At 41.2% G+C, this 18,533-nt stretch overlaps 1 protein-coding gene across 4 annotated transcripts; it reads left to right on the forward strand.

The window, feature by feature from the left end:
- The first annotated feature begins 610 nt into the window (after positions 1-610).
- apbb1 (amyloid beta (A4) precursor protein-binding, family B, member 1 (Fe65)) lies at positions 611-10,815 on the forward strand. 4 transcript variants are annotated; one of them, XM_030066652.1, is made up of 16 exons: positions 611-775; positions 1,442-2,102; positions 2,281-2,486; positions 2,599-2,658; positions 3,446-3,522; positions 3,620-3,686; positions 4,083-4,229; positions 4,638-4,765; positions 5,633-5,638; positions 5,819-5,933; positions 6,044-6,128; positions 6,225-6,305; positions 6,482-6,597; positions 7,436-7,612; positions 7,900-8,079; positions 8,551-10,815. In XM_030066652.1, the coding sequence occupies exons 2-15, from the start codon at positions 1,469-1,471 to the stop codon at positions 8,053-8,055; spliced, it is 2,055 nt and encodes a 684-aa protein (XP_029922512.1). In that variant the 5' UTR covers positions 611-775; positions 1,442-1,468; the 3' UTR covers positions 8,056-8,079; positions 8,551-10,815. The 4 variants fall into 4 exon arrangements, with proteins under 4 accessions (XP_029922512.1, XP_029922510.1, XP_029922511.1 ...); XM_030066650.1 differs by having other exon boundaries at positions 7,900-10,815; XM_030066651.1 differs by having other exon boundaries at positions 1,446-2,102; positions 7,900-10,815.
- Positions 10,816-18,533: the final 7,718 nt, after the last annotated feature.

An 18,533-nucleotide genomic window follows, 5' to 3' on the forward strand; every position in this document is an offset into this window, starting at 1 on the left:
TTTAAATATCTGTTCTGGCATTTATTCCTCATATTCCTTATTAGCGCATATCAAATCAGATGAAGTGTGATATGCATGTGTAAACAGAAAATTTCAAAAAACTGGTAATTGACTTTTTTTCTTGTCTTTGTGTGTGTAATCATCTTGTGAATTTTTATAGTGATATCTGAAAGTAAAATTTTGATCCCTTTCCCCTGTGTGTTAAAAACAGTGTTTTTTGGTAATATGTGGTCATAAATAGGTGACTTTCAAAACTTTCCACCGATGGGATTTCATGGGACCTTTTTTTCCCCTCACTCAGGACAAACTGAGGATACAAAATCAGTTGAGTTTGCTTCTCTTGCAATTTGTCCTAGGTTTTTTCATAAAATGACTGGACTAGTATAACACTGGTGCTGGCTCAGGGATTAGGGGAAAGACAAGCCACATAAATTCAGTCTGTGTACATGTGGGCATGAAAATAGGGGGTATGACTTGGTGTTCTGTTGTACATATTTGATCCACTACTATCATGTAATTATGAGCACTGGTAGACAACTCAACAGGAAAATGCCCACCTCACGGCTCATATTCCCGAGTGGTACAAACTGGGCACTGGCTGTGACGAGTCCGTGACGCAGATCCATCCTCCATCACTAGACGAGCCCGGAGCCCGGAGCCAAGCCCACCGACAGCACACACCAGCCACAAATAAAAACCGAGCTTCCACTCTCCATGGAAATATGTAGTTAATACAATCGGGTACATCTCGCTAAAAGGGGGTTTGACGGAGCTGGTAAGTCGGGATTCTTTGCAATATCTTCAAATGTCTGTCTCCGCCATCGCGTTTGTTTTCTTGCTTTGGAAGTCTCAGCGTTAGCTAGCTAGCGAGCTAACGTTAGCTGGGATGACGACGGTGATGATGGCGGGTGGTGCCCGTTATTTCCAGCGGAGGCGAAGCCAGACGAGTAATTTCATCGCATTATACCGTCGTTAAATCGATTTTTTTTTTACAGCTTAACCATCTGATTGAATGTGTGGCGGTGCATTTAACTAAAGACGGGGTAGACACTGACCTCAACATCAAAACAGAAAGGTTGTGGTGGCTAATGTAACACGAAGCGTATGAAGTACGTTTCTCAGTGATACGGCATACACAGGCTACAAGTTGCTGCAGTGTAGCACGCACCGGAAGATGAGAATAACAAACTGACTTCACCGACTAGCTAGCTAGAATTGAGATGCTAGTACTAACCGCTGTACTGTCGAGCCAAACCTGGCGTTTGCGAGCAGTTCTGACACAATATCCAAATTTAACACGATTTCAGAAAGCTTATTTGAATGCAGCTACACTGTGATTTGTTAGCTTGTTCAAACAAGCCACGTTGTTTCGCTATTATTAAATCGTTGCTGCCTGGCTAGCCAGCTAATGCTAACAAATCTCAACCTCTCTCTCTCTCAGTCAGAGCCGTTAAATGGTAACGTTACCATGGGAGGCCATGATGATGACATGCCATATTTAGTAAATAAACAAAAGCAAGATGAGGAGCTGAAGAATAAGCTGAATGACAGCAGCCACTGGGGTGACCAGGAGTCCACTGGGAACAATGCCAAATGGGTGAAGGAAGGCCAGAACCAGCTGAGGAAAGTAGCCGAGAACCATCAGGACCAGGACCACAACTGTAACATCAACCAGAATGGCAACAAGGAGGACTTCCCTCTCCAGAACACCACTCAGGAAGAACAGCAGGGAAACGAGGAGCAGACAAAGTCTCCCAAAACAGTAATGACCCCCGGCCTCATTGACGAGGAGTCCAAGAACATCCTTAATGAGCCACTACTCATTGACACTCTGGAGTCCACAGAAGAGAAAGAGCGGGAGGAAGATGACAAGGAGAAGGAGGAGAAATCGGAGGAGGATGAAGAGACGTCAAGTGTCACTACAGGTGAGAAAGACGCAGAGGAGCTAAATAACCTGGAGTCTCAGAGAGAGGGCGGTGTTGTGGGGAGGAATGCCTGCCTTCTGTTCTCCAATGTGAACGGAGCACCAAGTGATGAAGAGTCCAGCTGGCCGGCCCTGTCCCAGGACAACACAGCTGACAGCACTCCCAATGGCAACAGAGGTAAGAAGATGATATTTGATGTTTTGGCCAGTAACTTCATCTCTGCATCACTACTTTTCAAAATTGCTCACCTTTGCATAACATAATGTATGTCGTTTCAGTTTTAGCCAAAGCTTCATTCATTTTCTACCATTTATTGAGCACACTTTTAATTTCACCTTTGCTCTTTGCCTCTTAGAGTCCTTCTGGGACTCGAATGCTTTTGAGACAGACACAGACTTGCCCTCAGGTTGGATGCGGGTGCGAGACACATCAGGCACCTACTACTGGCACATCCCCACAGGAACCACCCAGTGGGAGCCTCCCTCACCCCTCGGCAAAGTTTCTGACTCCATAATGTCCTCCAGTATGTCCCTGGAGACAACACCCTGTGAGGAGCCTGAGGTATGGTCTAACACACATTTCTCTGGGATGTGGAACCAGGGTTATGTATATCTATATTCTTATATATGAAAATATTTGTATGTCTATCAATAATATATATTAAATTTTCCAGGAATCTTGGACTCACCTTTCCAACCCAGATGAAGAAGCTGGTGATGGGGAACTGTGGAAGGTAAGCCTTGCAAGAGTGCAAATTAGCTTAGCTGGAGATAAATAGAAGAAATTGGTAGACATTTTCATATTTTGCAGTCTTTATAATAGTAATAAAGTATATGATCTTTTCATTGTATAGCAGAAATAATGGAATTTCTGCATTGTGTAACTGGAAGTAGAAGAGACATAATCAGACTGAACGAAGGGGCTTTACTGTGTGAGGCACAAGTGCAGCAGCAGTCAGTAAAAATAATCAATTTACATGCCATCAGTGGAACACAAAGTGTTTCTCCTCAATTTAAAGTCTTTTTACCAGTTATATTGACCTCAGAACATGGTTTGTTGTCCCGCATTGTACCAAAAAAAAAAAAAAAGATTCACTATAAATTATGATGATTCAGGGTGATAATAAAATTGACATTTGAAAAAGAGGTTCCATGAGAACCACATTACACATCAAGCTTCTCTATCCCAACAATTGTTGAATAAAAGCTTTGACAATAATTGTAGACTACTGCTATGCACCATCAGTGTCAGGCCCGTAAAATTCTTTACTGTCACTCATCAGTGTTTGTATGGTTATGAGTAAATGTCATATAGCTGTCAGCCACATTTGTTTTGCTGTACTTTTTTTTTTTTTTTTTTTTTTTCATCCGGGCTCACTCTGAAATATTTCACTCATCCTATGCTATGCAGTGTTTGAAAGCTCTTTGAGTAGTCACTTTGTAGTATAGCAAAAACATAATGAACTAAGTTGAGATTTAGATTTTTCACTCATCAATGTTTCATCTACGTTTCTTTTGCAGGAGGGAGAGGTGGCTTCTGACCAAAGCCTGAAGGAGTTTGAGGGGGCGACTCTACGCTATGCATCCATCAATCTGAAGTAGGTGGCAGTGGTGAAACATTTGCATGCAGGTCTTTTAAGGCACTTTCATATTTTAAGCTGTTCTCACGTGGCCTTTCTCTCTCTGCCTCTGCAGCTACAATTGCGCCCAGTCTGAGGAGGAAGAAAATCTCACTCCACTCTGCACAGACTTAGAATCCAAGGTAAATATGGATTCCCTTTTGCTTGAAGAGGCTGGGACTGCAGTTAATTTTGGTTCCTGTACCCATGTCAGGATCAGATAGAATCAATCCATGATATTTGTTTTGGATATGACATGGGTATTTTTGTCATTTGGATATTTTCACCAGTATTTGGACAGTTGTGCAGTAAGTTATAGGCAAGCCGGCACAGCTAATTTAATGTAAAGGAAAACTTAAGTACACTCACCAGCACTAACCGACACACTAAAATAGGCAACCTAAGCAGGAAGTGGGTAGTCGGCTGGCTCTGCTGTCAACAAACCTCAAATTCTCCACCCTTTGCTAACTGGATTGTTTTCCGCCCTGCTCGCTTAGTCCTGCCCTGTGTTAATATATGGCCTATTTCTACTACCCCAGTGTTTTGCGGTGCGCTCTTTGGGCTGGGTAGAGATGTCTGAGGAGGACATGGCACCGGGGAAGAGCAGCGTTGCTGTCAACAATTGCATCAGGCAGCTTTCTTACCACAAACACAACCTTCATGACACTGCTGGCATCTGGGGAGAGGTGAGGATTTCACTGCATCACATAGGAGGCTGACTGGTTTCTACATGAAATGTGATTTGCCTCTCAGGGTCGCTTTTAAAATTGTCAAGTAAACAGAATATTAAACCATTCTTTCTAGTGATTCATGAGGATTTCCACATGGCATCAAGCATCAGGATGATGTGATTATCTCCACAGTTACAGTTTTAAGCTGCTCCGAAGTGGATTCTTGGCTTAGGCTAATGTTCTATTAGATGAAAGTGTAATACCAAAAATAGTCAAGGTTTGAATGTTGTGTACAACCAGGCAGAAATAAGCACTAATGAACACACAAGATCTTTATCTATTTCTAGTGCAGCAGTCACTCTGCGGAACAAGATGTTTTTCAGCCAGGCAGCTCACTGTCAGAGTGCGGGTCTGTTTTGACAGGGTAAGGACATGCTGATGGTCCTGGAGAACGACACCATGAACTTGATTGACCCACGGGGCCAGACTCTGCTGCATACTCAGCCAATTGCCAGTATCCGTGTGTGGGGTGTTGGCAGAGACAACGGCAGGTCTGTATCCATAGTGCAAGGCAAAAAAAGAAAAAAAAAAAAACTTCTATGCACCAAACCCTTTTAATTTACTTTAAACAAAACATGCTTCCAGATGCTTTGTTTTTGTATGCAAGGAAGCACTGCTTCTTGACTACTTTGCTTCCCCTTGATTTGTTGCATTTCCTTTGCAATATCACTTTTCATTGTTGAGGCATATTCACTTGACACCAAGGAAAATAGTCTTTATGTTCTTTAATTTACATTACAAAGACTTGTAGTCCCCTTGAAACTCCCCAAACACTTTTTTTTTCTAATGAGTTCAAACTGAAACTCAACAAAACTGAGAAAAGTGCTTAAATAGGGTTTCGTCAGAAAATGCTGCTATAAAATTTTTTTCAGGATGAATAATTGAAAACAGCTCCTTAGGACTGATCTATTAACAGCCACTTGATTATGAGGCAACACTTCAATTGGAGATACTGGCCTGAGCAAGTCTTGTCATTTGTTTGTCTTTAGCTGTTCTTAATTTGTGTCAGGATGCATGTGTTTGTCTCACACTTCTGCCTGTTTTACCATCATTCTGTTGAAATTGCACCCAGTGGTTATTTTTACCATTAAAAACTAATTTACAGCCAGCTGTGGTAGTCACGACTTGCAGCAGAGGCTTGGCATTCCCTAAGAAGTCCCTCTTGGTTCAGCAACATACTTAATCTCTGGTAAACTGCTGCCCTCTGCTGGATGATATGGAGTATTACAGACCTTCCTCCAAAACGCACTCCTGCCATATTCTGCCTCTTTTGTTGTGTTCCTTTTAAATGGTTGTTGTGCCGCTGTATTCTAACAAACATGTTTTTCTTTCCATGCTGCATTTTCCGTCATGAACAGGGAAAGGTATATTTCAATGATTATTATGCGTAGATGTTTTGTCAGATGTTGGTCAAGTGCATGTGGTGTTTATACCAGCTTGTGTATTGTGATGTGTTCTTAAGCTTAATAATGTACGCAAAGTGCTGCCAGTGTTCATTTTGCTGTATTTGAATATGGTTTGTGTTCATTTGCCTCCTCCTGCAGAGATTTTGCGTATGTGGCTCGAGACAACCTGACCCAAGTTCTGAAGTGTCACGTTTTCCGCTGCGACTCGCCTGCCAAAAACATCGCCACCAGCCTGCATGAGATGTGCTCAAAGGTCAGCCCACAGGCTTATTTTTTAACTTGGTGATTATGTATTCATCATCATCTTTAGCCATGGGCACCTCACTGAATGTCCTCCCCCTTTTCCACTCAATCTAAATTCAGATAATGACCGAGAGAAAGGCCTCCAAGCCGGGGGTGAGCAGGCTCAACTCTGATCCGAGTAAACCTATGGGCATCCCTGTCGAAGGTATAGCAGTGCTTTTATGTGCTTATGTTTTTAATGTTTACAATAATGTTCACAGTGCGCAAGTATGATATGTAATACTGATTTGTCTTTTAACAGAGTTTCCTGCTCCAAAAAATGAACTCTTTCAGCGTTTCCATGTCTATTATCTTGGTAATGAACCTGTGGCCAAGCCAGTAGGTAAGAACTGCATCAGGAAGAAAAAGCATAAAATGAACAATTTGGCTGCTTGTTACTTGAAACCATGTCACTATGTTTTGCAGGGCCTAATTGTGCTTGTGTTTTGCTATATTTGGAGCCTCTACATAAATTGATTGCATGGGTTGTGTGTGTTTCCTCTCCTGTGCATTTCACAGGTATGGAAATAGTCAATGAAGCTCTGGAGAGAGCAATGGATGGCAAAGATAAACAAGACTGGACTCCTGTCTCTGTTAATGTCGCCCCTGCCACTCTTACAATACTGTCAAAACAGGTAAAGCTAATTTTTTATACATTCAGTCTGTAGTTTGTCATTTCTGATAGTTATTTAAAAGTAAAACTAGACTGGATGTATTTTTAGTGTGATTGACGTTTCCCAGTTTCTTCTGATGCCAACTTCATATTTACTTGCACATGAGGTGGAAGATTTTCTTCATGTACTTTTATAAACAAAAGATTGAACATAGTGTAGCTGAAAATCCAGTGGAAGAAGATGGTGGAAAAAAAAAAATCCACTGCTGCTGTGCGGAATCCATTCACTTTTGATAAGTCCGTCACTGCTCACAGCACAATCATTCATCTCCAAAGGAAGCACATGAAAGAACATGCTGAAAGCTTAAAATTGCACCAGAATGTTGCTACGTTTCATTGTTGAGAACAGCCAAAGGGACTCAGCCACTGCTAACCAAGTCATTGGAGAGAACCACTCTGTATGAAAAGAAAAGCAAATGATGGCAAGTAGTAATGGACATGGTAACAGTTCTCCTTGCAAAAGAACATGGCTCCTATGGGGGGAAAAAATCTTGAAAATGTAGGTTTTAAAAAAGATGCTGAAGTCCAAACTACTCTATAATATGTTGCAAATGGATTATTGCAGTGTTAACAGTTGTGAGGCATTTTTGAGTAACTTGTAACCTAGCCTTTACAAAACCCAAATGAATGTTCAGATGCATACTGTGAGGAGTCGAAATGCCTGAAAATAACATTTTGTATCCGTATCAGTCATCCCTAACATGGACAGTGCCAGTGTCCCGGAAGCCATGTCATGCAAAAATATTAAAAGTAGTTAAGATTTTTGAATTTCTTATATCATTTTGTGTTTGTAACTGCAGACAGAGGAGGTGCTGTCCGAGTGCAGGGTGCGCTTCCTGTCTTTCATGGGTGTGGGGAAGGATGTCCACACCTTTGCCTTCATCATGGCTGAGGGCCCCAGGGATTTCATATGTCACATGTTTTGGTGCGAGCCCAACGCCGCCAGTCTGAGCGAGGCCGTGCAGGCCGCCTGCATGGTGAGTCATAAACAAATGCATGGGATGGAAAGCATGTAAACAACAGATGAAAAGACAGACTGGAGATGCAAATTACTTTCAAATGACTATTTTCTTTGAAGGAGACACTTGAGAGAGATCGTTTATCACTTGTGCATTACTCTGATAAGAGGTTCCTCCTGCTGCCTATCCCAAAATAGGAAGTTCATTGCGATTTCATGTGCACTTCCCAACATAGAGGCTTTTCTAAAATGCTTGCGTTTGCGTTCTGTTGGTGTTCATTCTGTTTCTGTGTCTTCTGTCAACAGCTTCGCTACCAGAAATGTTTGGATGCACGTCCCCCCAGCCTGGCCTCCTGCTTGCCCACACCTCCCGCTGACTCTGTGGCTCGACGGGTGAAGAAGGGGGTGCAGAGCCTGCTGGGAAGCTTCAAGAGCTACAGGTCAGGCTCTCAGTCCCCTTGAGGAGGAGAGACGATCCACAACCCAGTAAGCACCAGGTCCATCACAGCAGCCCCTTCTCACTCCCAAGTCTCTCCATCTCTTCTTGTCCTCCCGTTCACTATTTCGCCTTACACAACCCTTTCACGTGTCTAGTCACTAGTCTACTGTGTGGAGAGTTGTTACTTGGGAAAATGTGTGACTGAAAAGATTGCTTTTATTTTCTTTTATCTTTTGCTTTTTATAATTGTATCTTTAGCTCTCAGCTCCAAATGAATGAGCCCCAATGCCTATCTTTTTGTGTTTGCTGGGATTCTCTCTGTGAGTCTAACTATTTTTGTGTTTTAACAGAAACCACACTAGGAATGTTGGATATGGATGTAATATATTTTACAAGCAAATGTTAGAAATTGCTTGACAAAGAGGTTGCTAGATTCTCTCACAGATACGGGCTCTTCCCCTTTTCCTCATCAGTGCAATTATCCTTCTCAAACACTCCTCCTTTTCTACTGTCTACAGATGGTATTGCAATTGTCAGGCAGAGTGGCAAGTATCCTAATATTGACTTTACAAAACGTCATTCACCTCTCAGTCTGCACAACTTAGGCTGTAATACTACCCCTGTAGGAGCCTAAGAAGTGTGCACCATAGTTGTATGTACCCAACCCTCCCAAATAATGTATTTTAGTCTTCCAAAGAATTATACGATCATCTGTCACGTAGTGAGTAACCACTGATTTGAGTGTAGTGGTGTTTCTCATACATTCTGCATGAACATTTGCAAGTTCAGTGCTAGTGTGCAATAATCAGACGTTCCTGTACGGTGTGGTGATACGATGGCTGTCGAGCTGCCACGTAATTATTAGCTCACTTAAGTTTCAAGGGTCTGCTAGATTTGGTGCTGCTGGAGCAACAGCGCCGTGGTGAAAATTGTCATCTGGTGATGGAAATAATAGTAATAATATCCAAACTCTGGGTTCTCCACCAGAGTGAGTTAAACACAGCCATTTACCACCACCACTACTGAATAGTACTGTAGAACCTCACCACAAGCTGCATGTTTTAATAGCTTAGAGTTATTGCTGCTTGCAGCAGTTTAGTGCTTAAGACCCATTAATGTATCCTAGTAGATTCTGTATGTGCTTCTGTATGGTAAGGGGAAGCTGGAGTTGATGTGTTGTTTCGTGTTTCTTAGGCATGTCACTCTAGTTAGTATCAGTGTTTATCATAAGCTAACAGTAGAAGGTTAGATTTCACTGTCAGTCCCTTTAGACTGAACATGAGAGCAGGCCAGTGTCTCCTTTTTTTTTTTTTTTAACACTTTATGTATCAGGGAAACCCAGAGAGGTTTTCTCCCAATGGTTTACATTTTTCTTTTGTCCTGATCACATTTTGATCCGTTTGGGCCCTGGCCACTCCAGTTAATGTATTTTGTATTGTTTGCATACACTAAAATGTACACAACTGATATCATTTCCACTTTAGCTCACTAGATTTACTTTTTATAACGAACACATAAATTAGCCGAGTTGTATTTTATCTTTGCTCTGTGTATGTCTGTAATGAATATTTAGCACAATAGTAACAGTCATCTCTAACTTATTAAGGATGCAGTTTGTAAGATTCTAGGTGATTTTTATGTCTGCACGGTATTTATATGGCCATGTTGTTGCGGCATTACTAGCCACCTACTTAGCATCCTCAGGCTAAGGAACACCACTGTATGCACAGATAGGCAAAACTACAGCAAAACGTGTCTTCTTATACATGACAAATTCTCCTGCAGTAAATGTGTCAACATAAAAAACAAACTACTGTGAAATACAGGTGTAAAGGAATGTATTTACATAAAACCCATATATACATACATATAAATTACATGATTGTATTTTTAAAATGCATGGTTGAAACAGTGATTTAGAAACATCCTTGAACAAATAATACTACCCATTGTGATGATAAAAAAACAAAAAAAAAGAACAGGACCTCCAGTGTTTTGTACCTTTTGAGTCTGTCAGGTGCTTAACGATGTACTCCACTGGTCTTTGATCGTTGAACACTCTCATTTGTCCACCATCAATACCGACTCTTTCACAAGCTCTAGCAATGCCTTTCTTCAGTTTTTACATGCTTGTTGTCTTTGAAATTCATCTTTTAAATGATATGTTTTAAATGAAGCCGTGCTGAACTCAGAAGTACAAACTGCATACGTTTTTGGCACCTACAAAGTAATAACAGGCTGTTCTAACTACATGCATTGGAAATAAAGGACACTTGGATGTATGCAAGTGTGACTAAAATATGTGTGAAAGAGATCTCCCATTAGAGCCACACAGTGCTGTGTTTCTGTCTATCCTCATCACCAGATTTTGAAAGCTTCGTAGGACACAAAGTGGTGCTGTATGATGACTGGCCACTGACAGAATATTTTCATTCATGGGTTCCTCTTGATATTTGTAACATTGAGAGGTAACTGAATGCTTAAAATCTTACCAGCTGCTTCTTTAAATATATATATTTATATATAATATATATAAATAAGATATAAACACTAATTAACATTAGAGTAAACTGAATTCTCATATGTTACTGCCTTGTCACTCATGTGTCACTTGAAATTGTGCTTTTTTTTCCCCTCAAATTTTCTGTTGGTGTGTCCAATGTCAACACTAAAGCAAGATGAGTTATGGAACAGTAGATTAATTTATTTCTGTTCATGTAAATTAGGTGTATAAAATGTATGTATATAAAGGTCACTGCACAATAAATGTGAACATATCATGATCGTCTTGTAGTCTTTTAATTTGTGAATGAGACATTGATACGGCTTGTCTGTGTTTTTTTTTTTTTTTTTTTTTTTGGCTATGTGAAGCCAAGTGAATCTTGAAAGATTGGATTCCAAAGGGCAGCTTCGGATTAGATAGCCTGAAAATGTCCCAGTTTTCAATAAATGGCTTTATCTGTCATTCTCAGCTTTTCCATTAAAATGTAAAAGAAGCCACAGAACCTGCCTGGTCCTTTTTGCATATGTATTAAAGCTGCTGACACTAGTTTTTACCATAAGTATTGACAGACAAGCCATCCAGTGCATGAACAAAATGCAAAATGCAACCCCAAGCCGCCTGTTCAATTTGCGTCTGCATTGCTGCCCCCACCTGGTGAGTTCAAAAGGGTGGGTAAGGCTGGTTATTGTCTCCCTGAGAGATGGCTTTGGAGATGAAAGGTACACATCAAGTGGAATCCTCTGCAGCCCCAGACTGGTAATAATGGGTTCCACATCTCTACACGAATATCAAGACTGCCCTGCCAGCGGGATCCCGATGAAGTCGGACAGATCAAGGCTGCGGCTGTAATCGGTTCCTTTTGAAGGCGTACACCAGGGCCCCAACTCGAGGTGACTGATTGGTTTATGTTTGTGTAGATGAAACATATCAAAGTACACTGGCCTGTTGCATCATGGGGCTCAGATATACGGTATAGTCTTTTAAGGCAAATTGCTTTAGTTAAAACCAGTGCACCTTTGTGTTGGGGGAAGACCTGTAGGCAGTGTCCTGATCATCTTCCACCATCTTTTCACAGCGCTGACACGGGCTGTAACAATTCACTCATTACATCAAAGCACTGACTTCTGCTCAAAGAAATAACTCGAATGAATGAAACACTCTGAGCTTGACCTAAACTGATGTGAAATTATTTTAAGTCAATCGTTCACACTTCTTAGGAAAAAAAAAAAAAAAAAGAACCTGTCGTAACAAAATACTATGAATTGCAACTTTGTTTATGGTCAGTTTTTTCTCTAAGTAATTTATATGTAGTTATGTTGGCTGAATCTACTCAAATTTCAGAAAAATAGTCCTACATTACTGCACATGCTTATTTAATGGACATGCAGGTACTGAATGGAATAGAGTTGTGATTTCCAACCTGATTGACAAAAGATGCACATCCCTTGTGCAGATCAAATATTTATATTCTGTATTTATCTGTGTGTGTAAAAACCGCTTTGGGCGATCACCTGTATTCCTTGTCCAATCCCTTATACAATGTAGATTAGCTATGTATCCAATGGCTAGGATTAGGAATTAGCATTGGCAGGTGTATGTCCATCCATGCCCTAAATCCCTTTGTGGTCTGTCTCTGTCCTAATGTTTGTCATTGTGCTGTCTACAACAATATGCGTGTGTGTGTGTGTGTGTGTGTATCTGTGAGACCAGATTTATTCATTCCGGCACTGCATGCAAGTCTTCCGCATTTGCTGAGTGTCAATCACAATTTAGATAGTTCGGCCCATGGAGGAACTAATCACAATTATAATTATTCCTATAGCTTAATTATGCATACAGAATTTGTTTAATGGAGATTTATTTTGAGTAATGAAAGTGTAGTCTTGTGGAACATTGCTTTTTCCTCTCAGTGTGGAGGAGAGGACTTCTATCTCCTCTGCGAGGCTCTTCAATCTAATCACCAATCTACAGTAGAACAGGCTGGATGAAAGCAGCCGGTGCGAGCGTCATCTTAAACCTGCTATCCAGGGCTGACAAAGATAGAAATCCCTGAAGGGCATAGCTTTTTCGGACTGACTCATACCGCAAAGAATACAGCTCTTTGTACAAGCATCCTCACATCCTTTTGCAGCCTTTATTTCAACAGTGTGTGCCCATTATATTGCTGCTGCTTTTTGTTGTTGTTGTTGTTGTTGTTGTTTGCTTTTCCCACTCCTGGGTTCTGCACAGATCTCAGCTTCTCTGTAATCAGAGAAGACACTGCCAGCCTCTGAGCTTTGGTCAGGTCACAGCAAATCAAACACGAGAGATGTGTAAAGACACAGAGTTGCATCAGCAACAAAGGGGGCCCAGAGGAAGAGATTTTATTTTATTTATTTATTTATTTATTTTTATTTATTTATTTTTTGTTGTTGGGGTGCTATGAGGAGACAATTCCTGTTTGCATGGCCGTGTGAAATTGATAATTGATAATACATAAAACATAGAAGACATAGAAGGACAGATGGCCACACAATAAAAGACGGAGAGCTTAAAGGCGAGGCACAAATGTGTTAACAGCATCTATTAATACCCTGAGCGATTCATTTGCGGATTAAGCGGTCTAATCTCAAAATGTTCTGTAATTCATTCTATCCCAAATAACACAGCTATTGCTCTGCCAGTGGGAGCAGCCAGCAGCCCACTGGTGCCTGATAATCGTTACTCCAGTGGTCCTCCAGCTATTCCAGCAGCTGGTTCGGTGACGGCCTGCCACCCACCACGTCTTCAGACTGGTTAACACACACATCTAACAGTAGGCACTGCCTCCGCTCACTCTGCTGTATTATAACACGCGATGTGTGGAAAATTATATGATGCATGACAACTGCAGCCCACTGCACTCAAACTGTACCTCGGCCCAAACACTGACATGTATCTGCCATTATACTGCTGTTTTCCATGATTGGTCAATTTTCCCTTCACTTGTAGCGCACAGCACTGGGGGTATTTTTTACTTCAATAATTTTCACTTTGTGTTTCCTTGATGTCTTGATGTCATCCTTATATTACTCATCCTTTAATTTCCCCGTAAGTACCTCCACAGTCAGTTTTTTGTCCATATTGTTCAATAATGTCACCTACACTGTGTCTGTGTCTGCTGGCTGCAACGCGTCACTGAGGCTTCAGTACACTTATACTGAGTGAAATATTCAAGCTCAAGATGCCATTTTTTTTATGGCTGCACCACTGCATCAATAACAAATATCTGCATCATTTCATACACATTTCCCACAATTCAGCAGGACATATTTGGGAACTTTGTAAACTCTGAGGTCTCCACTAGAATTTAAAATAAAATTCTGTGGGTTTGAACAAAGCTTGGCACACAGAACGGATTTGTTATGACAAATCCACCAGAGGGACCAGCAGAGCTGAACTGGGCAAAATTCTGTGCAAAAAATAACCATTTCAATACCTGATAACCTTTGACTTATGCAGCTGAGCTAAAGGGTGCAGGAAGCCTAGTTAGGACCACAGCCAACAAGAGATAAGTAATGTATACATGATGTATGTTAGGTTACCTCGGTTTAAAAAAACTAAAGTTTTCTGCTATTTTCAACATATCAGATACATTTTTACATTCAATTCTTGAGATTCTGCTTCTCACAATAGGGAGGTGCATTTTGAAAACATGTGCCCTTGATCTTCCACCACTTACCGTCAAATCTCCCTCTGTAGGGTTTGTCATGAACCCGTATGCAAGTTGCCACATCTCAGGAAAGCATGAAAGCGAATGCCTCGGAGGCTGCCGCAAGGATCGCAGTGACAGGTCCTTTTGTTCCAAGACAAATATACTTCTCTTATGCACCTTGGTCCTCACTCACCCGCCTCCAATCAGTCATTTCCATTAAAATTTGTCAAAATCCATAATAGAGTAATTGCTATGAAGAATAGCAACTGTCATGCTGGAAATTAATGGTCTTTTTATTTGGTACACCACCGTGTCCCTTGAATCTTTAATCATTAAACTTGAGCTGACAGACAGTATCCAATTCATATTCATGCTGCCTGATCACTGGGCACTGTCAGGCTGTAATGCTCAGTGATTAGAGTTAGTGGAAGTGACATGTCTCATTATGTTTAAGGATGAAACATCCCCAAAGTGTTACAGAGTTTGTTACAGATATAATCTTGCGCATATCTCTTTATTTTATGCTCTTTCAATATTGGAAAAATAAAATATCTCAAGTCAGCCCTCCAAGCCGTGCTTCACTGTAGCTCGGCGCTGCTGCAGTCACACTGGAGCCATGCCGAGATAAACTTGTTGATTGGTTTACAGGTGTTGTCATTAACAGTGAGATTAATTTAGTTGAAGACAAGTTCCCCGGAGAGGATAACAACGTCCCCGTCCAAATCTCCGGCGAGCCTCCTCAAAGAACCTACCGGGCTGGCGTGCCAAACCGTCCCAGAGCATACTGCAGCAAATTGCATCGTTACTTTGCAAATTTGCTCAAGCAATCAACTCAATCTCACTTGGGGTACCAATCTGACAACAGGAATGATTAGAATCCTGGGCGGCTCACCGCTTGTCACTTGGGAGTCAGATGAGAGTGGAATTACAATGAAGCCTGATATTGTGTGTTATTGTTACCTCCCCGCGCTCTTATCCTCCCTGTATCCACCCTTTGCTCATGCCCGAATCTGTCCCTTCCATTCTATCCTTAGGAGATGTGGTAATAGGGTGTGACTGTCAGAGACAAAGCCAAAGGGTAATTGTCTCGGATGGGCGACTGGAAATAGCTCCTGTCCAGTCTTTTATTACAGTGCAGGCCTGCCATCCGCACAGTGCAACACCCCTGATGTGGGAGGATGTGAAATATGCAAGATCTGAGTGAAAGTGTAGTAGAGGATTAGAGCTGATTGGCCTTTTTTAGCGGTTGTGGCAGGCCGGGACGAGTTTATAGAAGGAATAAATACTTCATCATATCATATCTGTGCATGGAAATTCGGCAAGAGAGGCAGCTTTGCCCGGTTCCCTTTAGGTTTGGTCAAAATACATTGAAATGACCTCAGGAATTATGGTGAAATGCAGAGGGCAGACGTAGGCGGCTCTCGAGTTGCTTTATATTTATCAGGTTCTCCTCACATGTTGCCTTCGAGAGGGGAAGATGAAATGACCTGACGGGAGGTGAGGGGAGGAGAAGCAGGCTGTTGATTCTCATTTCACCGTTCCCATCTCCCAGCAGGATTGTCTGAGACATAGATAAATACTGCCAGCACTGCGATTTATAAGCTGTGCAGCAGACACAATTTCACCCATTACCTGACTGACTCACAAGTCCAACACGCTTGAGTCCCCTGCATACAGAGTATGGTGATTTCAGCTTCCCTTTGCCATTCTCATCTCGCCCCTTCCTCCCCTGCCTCTCTCTTGTCAACACTACAGCGGGACAAGGAAAAGAGGAGGACAATCTCCAGCCTCCCTATAGATCAGTGCTACTCTGAATACTTTGTGCTTTTTTTTTTTTTTTTGTTTATCCTTTTTTATTCTGGAAATGATAACAGGGATGTGTTGTGTGTAAAAATACGTTTTTTGGTATACGTGCTGCACTAATTGTATCTCTCAGTTATATGGCTTGTTGCATGACCCGGACCAAATCTTTAATTTGTTGTGTACACACGTGTGTGTGCATGTGTGAGAAATCTCATACGCCACCTCCTAAAGAGGCACTTACACAAGTCGCCTCAGTGACACTTTAATTATCCAACTGTGCCAAGTCTCATAGGATAGATTGGCTATTTGCAGGTGTAGCGGTAATTAATTACATTTACTCATATCATTGTAATTAAGTAGCTCTTTTGTGTAATGGTGCCTTTTCAAGTATTTTTATAAGTTAGTCATTTTTGCTGAAGTATCTCACTTCACTACATTTCAGATCACATCCACGACTAAATTCTACATGCTCTCTGTAAGCATCAGAAACTAGACCCTCATAAATTCACAGATTTGGGGGTTTTTCACAGTTAAAGGTCAGAAGAGTAATCTGGCTTTTTTGGTACACTTTTTTGAAATTTCCATATTTCCAGTTAAAAGAATATATTTTGAACTTGTCCTACTAGAATTTGACCGTTTAAGATCGCATCTAACAAAGTTATTGTTTCTAATAAGTAAATCAGTAACTTTTAAAATATCACCACAGTTACAATACTTCTACCTGAGTGGCAGTTTCTAGTAATCTTTCCGCCACTGGCTATTTGTCAGCTCAGCATGTATTATAATGCTGATGTCCATCATTTTTAATTAGCACAACCTGTCAGCGAGCTTTAGGGACAAGAAGCCAATCAAACCATCAAACCACTTTGCTGTAACTTCTTGTGAGCCCTCAACAAAATGCAACAAACCATCTTGAATGTCCTTTTTGAAAATGACAATCTCTTGATTTTGTTTTTATTCAGTTTGAACAACCACTGTTCGTTACTATTTTCTGAAATAGTTGTTAGGACGACTGCAGTGCATCCCAAACAGACAATGGTTTGGCAAATTGTACGTGCATAGCCGAGCAGATGCTAATGCCATGTGTTTTTGTAAATTCCAGGCTGCATAAAACTTGTAGGGAAAACAGGGTTTGCAGCTGGTGAACAATTTCGAGACATGTACTGTGAGTTTCCCATTTTCAAAAAGGACATTTGTAATGTTTCTTGAGAAGCCAAAAACAAGTGCCCTGATCACACTGTGATCAGGAGGCAGTCTGGCCACAACGTGCCGACAAACAATCAAAACAGATGGAGAGGGAGAGCAGGAAAAAGTAATGCAAACGCAAATTTAAATAAACACAGCCACAGGAGACCCAAGCAGCAATTTTAATGCAAAGTGTGCGCATACAGTGACGTGATCTCATAACATCTTTAGATGAAAAATATTCTGAAAAGATGTTGTGTAGCTGGTGCCTAAGGAGCGATGTCCACGAGACCTTGACCCTGGCTTGGTTCTTCAGTAACAACATTAGCGCTGATGAAAAGAGTCTGATCTTATACCTCAGTCACAACCTGCACTACAAGTTCCTCACTGTGGGCAGAATTAATAGTTTACAACATCGACTCCCTCCATCCTCTAACTGCCTCCATTTTATAATTGACGTTGTTGAATTCTGTACTCGTTTTAATTCATCTACTTTATTTTTCATATTTTCTCATTTCATAATAATGTTTATTTCATGTGATTTTATCTCTTTTCACTGTAACGGGTCTTGGAGTACTAAGAAACGCACTATATAAATAAAATGTATTAAAAGGCGTTATCATGTTGCTCCGCTGCCATTTCCAAAACATATTACCGCCGCCCATCGGGATGCCCTGAGCTGGTTCTCTCTGGGTCTTTGAAGCATGCTGAAAGGTTGTATTATGTTTATTGATTCAGAATGGTTTGGGCTCGGTGGGTCATGAGTGTCGTTCTCATGGCGCATGCTGGAGTGTCTATTTTTAACATCAGGGAAGAGGAGGGTCTTTGTCAAGCACTATCTGCACCACCTTAAGTGCTGCGCCCCTCTAATTTAGACTATTTAGCTAATAGTGGCTGTAAATTCCAGCTGCAGACAATGGGGTATTAGTGGCTTGTGTAGATAGCAGATAGAAGCATGTGGCCTCCCATTAGCAGCTGCTCATTGTGCTTATGTTGTGACGATAAGCACCTTTTGAAGATGTTTTATTACTATGGATGTTTTATTACTCTTTGAATATAATCGCTGAATCACACTGTGTTCACTGTGCATCTATTTGTATTGTGCCGCGGAGAAAAAAGTATCATTTCTTGTTGGAATAATTCCCACCATCATTGTGAGATGTCTGTATTGAGACCTCAGTGCCCAAGCAGAGTGAGTGAAAATGAACATCACCGTGTGTTTAAATCCTATTTAATAGTTACTTTGACTGACAATGGCTTAGTGTTAATGTGATTTCGAAAGTGACAAAAAGACTTGCGAGACAAAGTTTGCCTCTGATAGCAGAGGCAGCAAATAG

The sequence above is a fragment of the Myripristis murdjan genome, chromosome 13 (genome assembly GCF_902150065.1).
Source record: "Myripristis murdjan chromosome 13, fMyrMur1.1, whole genome shotgun sequence".
In the NCBI taxonomy this organism is placed as follows: domain Eukaryota; kingdom Metazoa; phylum Chordata; class Actinopteri; order Holocentriformes; family Holocentridae; genus Myripristis; species Myripristis murdjan.

Coding starts and splice junctions, on each gene's coding strand:
- apbb1 (XM_030066650.1), top strand. CDS start 1,469: ATGGGAGGCCATGATGATGACATGCCATATTTAGTAAATAAACAAAAG. Junction 2,103..2,280: donor CACTCCCAATGGCAACAGAG/GTAAGAAGATGA, acceptor TTTGCCTCTTAG/AGTCCTTCTGGGACTCGAAT. Junction 5,934..6,043: donor TGCATGAGATGTGCTCAAAG/GTCAGCCCACAG, acceptor ATCTAAATTCAG/ATAATGACCGAGAGAAAGGC.